Source organism: Myotis brandtii, unplaced genomic scaffold, assembly GCF_000412655.1.
Source record: "Myotis brandtii unplaced genomic scaffold, ASM41265v1 scaffold3761, whole genome shotgun sequence".
Taxonomy (NCBI): domain Eukaryota; kingdom Metazoa; phylum Chordata; class Mammalia; order Chiroptera; family Vespertilionidae; genus Myotis; species Myotis brandtii.
In genome coordinates this window covers 83,701-86,588 of record NW_005364454.1, presented here as the reverse complement: position 1 = coordinate 86,588, position 2,888 = coordinate 83,701, and the positions used below count along the sequence as shown (strand labels likewise).

The window sequence follows — 2,888 nt, the reverse complement described above, 5'->3', positions numbered from 1 at the left end:
AGATACCCTATTGAATGTGAGGGTCAGGGAAACAGAGAGGAAAGAAGTTTTAAGCAACTCCTGGATGGTAGAGTGCACTTACTGACATAAGAAATACTGTAAAATGTTTTTTTTTGTTTTTGTCACTTGTTATTTGCAGCATAACATTATTATTTATTGGTACAAGTGGAAGTTTATTCTCCCACCCTTATTTAAAAAACAAAACACCATTTGCACTGATGTAATTTTTAACATTATTGCACAGTGGAAATCAAATGATGTCAATTTCATGCCTGTGGCAAAGTGCCCTAATTAAAGACATCCTGCAGTTATTCAAATCTCTTTCCTCCTCCACATATTTTTCTTTCTCCCACAACACATTCCCTCCACTTAAACCCCTCCCAACAGAGAGACACCAATCAGAGTTCAGACTGAGGGCAAGCATGGAGCAGTTCTGGGCTCTGGTGCAAGTATGATTTCTATAAAAAGACATTTAAGAAACAAGGCGAAATGTTGCCATTTTGCCTTTAATGGAAGGGTGGCTAGCAGTTACAGTAAAAAAAAAAGTTTTATTTAAAAAAACAACTCTTCAACTTCTAGGCAATCACTGAATTTTCAGAAATACACATACAATTGCAAACCAATAGTTTGTATAAAAATAAACTCTGAATGTGTGATTATAAAGGAGACCTCCCCCCTCCCCCAGTCTTTTCAGCTGCACAAATGCACAATAAAATGGAGGCAGTCTGTCTGAGGTGAGTTTACCCCAGTGAGGAGGGGGCTTTGACTTTGGGAGACAGAGCCTGCTTGAAGCGCCTCTTCAGGTCCTGCATGTTGGGAGAGCGCGGCCGAGGAATGATGGAGGCCCTTCTCCTCTCCCCACTGAGGCCGTGCAGCTTGCTCACTTCTTTGCAGAGATGTTGAAACACATCACAGACATCTTCATAGTTTTCACTGGTGGAGATTTCAAGGAACAGGCTGCCCAGCTCGTTGGCTAGTTGAACACCATCATCGGTCTGCACCTGCCGGGCATGCAGAAGGTCCCCCTTGTTGCCCACGATGATGATAGGGGCCTTTGAGTCAGGGTGGACCTTCCGGATGTGCTGGTAAAGGGGGCGGATCGACTGGTAGCTGTCGTAGTCTGTGATGGAATAGACCAGCAGAAAGCCCTCTGCCCACTGTACGCATTTGGACAGGGAGTCGACCACCTGCATGAGGTTGTCTTGGACCTGAGAAGATCAAAGGGAGTCTGATCAAGGAAGCCCTCAGTGGGAGAGGACTCAAAATATCATCAAAGTAAACTTTGAGCAATGGTTGAAAAAGAAATCACTAAATATAGTTTTCAGATTCTGCCCTGCTTCTGCAGAAGGAGGTTTTGGATGTAGAAAGAGCAAATTCTCAGGCAAGGTCCCTGCCTGGCTTATTTTATTAGCTGTTACCAATGCATTGTTTTTAACCTCCTTGCTGGGCAGGTAGTCCGTGGTGAACCTAGGCTGACTGAAGAATGACTTCAATGAGAACTTTCAAATCAGAATGTCATAATTTTTAAGGAACTAACTCAGAAAAAGCAAAACTTTGAAAATAAGCCAAGATAAACATCTATTCCCAAAACCCATAAAAATATTTTTAGCATGTCCTTCTTGAGAATGTTCCAGAAACAAATTCTTTCTTTCAGTTCTTCCACGAGACCTTTCCTCCCTAGAAGGGAGAGCAATTAACTTAATCAAGTTACATTCCTGAGCAGGCGCCAAGAGTCTCTGACTGCAATTAGTGACTTGCGGGAACAGCTAGAAACAGAAGCACTTCCGCAGTCCCTGCTGGGGGAGAAGACCCTCTCCAGGGCCCTGCCAGTCAGTTTTGTTAATGGTTCCGCGGCCAGCCCTGAAAGAGGTGGTGAGACCCATGCCAGTAGCCTTGCCCTCGCAGCTTGTAAAGAGAAGGCAAGCGCCTCTCCCCCTCACAGAGGTGGCGCATTGGAGGAAGCTGCCTCCAACCTTCCAGTCCTCGCCCCCTTGGAGGGTTCCTAACAGCCCACTGACCGGCCCCTCCTGGAACAGCCCACTACTCCATCTAAATGCACATCAGGCCCGTTGAGAGTCTTGCTCATGCTCCCGAGCGCCCTCGGTGTGGGTGTCGGAAGGGAAGTCCGCCAGTCCTTACCTGGATCCCCCCGGGGGTGTCCTGGATCTGCAGGGACAGCTGGTCTCCCTCGACACACACAAGCCGTGAGTACAACTTGCCTGGAGAATGAAGGAGAGTCTGCTTTTACATTCTTACACTCTCAGCAGGACAAAGAAAATCGAAGCATGCAGCCACAAAAGCAGGGGGCACATAATTATTCTAACCTGTATTCGGTTCATAATCGCCAATGAATCTCTTGGTCAGGAAGCGCACAATCATTGCTGAAAGTGAAATAGGAAAATCAGGTGAAGGGCTCGGACAGGACCGTCAAACACGACACTCTCCGGGAGAAGGAGGGAGGAACGGGCTGCGGACTCTGCAAACCCGGGTTGGCCGTCGTGGTCCCCGTGCCTTTGGTGGCAGGGACGACTGCAGGTACTCGACCTGCTGCACCTGCCCTCGTCCTCCAACGGTGCCAAACCCAGCGACAGCCCACAAAAGGTTACTCGGGAAGCAGTGGGGAAGCCAGGAGGGAGGGGATGTCCGCTTCCTCCCTGTGCCTTGTCCTCCTCCCCGGGCTGTGAGCCCCGCTCTTCCCCATACCCCGTTGTTCGGACCCGGCCCGGGGTGGGCTCCGCCCCGTGAGGTTCCCTAGGCACTCACCGCTCTTGCCCACGCGGCCGGCGCCCAGCACGGCCAGTTTGATGTCCCGGGGCAGGAGGTAGTCGGAGGAGGACTCGGGGATGGGCGCGAGCAGAAAGTGCCCGGACATGCTGGGCGGCCGCATG

General features: G+C 49.7%; 1 protein-coding gene across 2 annotated transcripts; it reads right to left on the bottom strand.

Moving 5' to 3' along the window:
- Positions 1 to 490: 490 nt before the first annotated feature.
- RASL11A (RAS-like, family 11, member A) lies at positions 491 to 2,888 on the bottom strand. Of its 2 annotated transcripts, none has more exons than XM_005872360.2 (4): positions 2,764 to 2,888; positions 2,325 to 2,381; positions 2,140 to 2,219; positions 491 to 1,208 (listed from the first exon to the last, which is right to left on the bottom strand). In XM_005872360.2, the coding sequence occupies exons 1-4, from the start codon at positions 2,885 to 2,887 to the stop codon at positions 741 to 743; spliced, it is 729 nt and encodes a 242-aa protein (XP_005872422.1). In that variant the 5' UTR covers position 2,888; the 3' UTR covers positions 491 to 740. The 2 variants fall into 2 exon arrangements, with proteins under 2 accessions (XP_005872422.1, XP_014400171.1); XM_014544685.1 differs by lacking the exon at positions 2,764 to 2,888 and adding an exon at positions 2,512 to 2,733.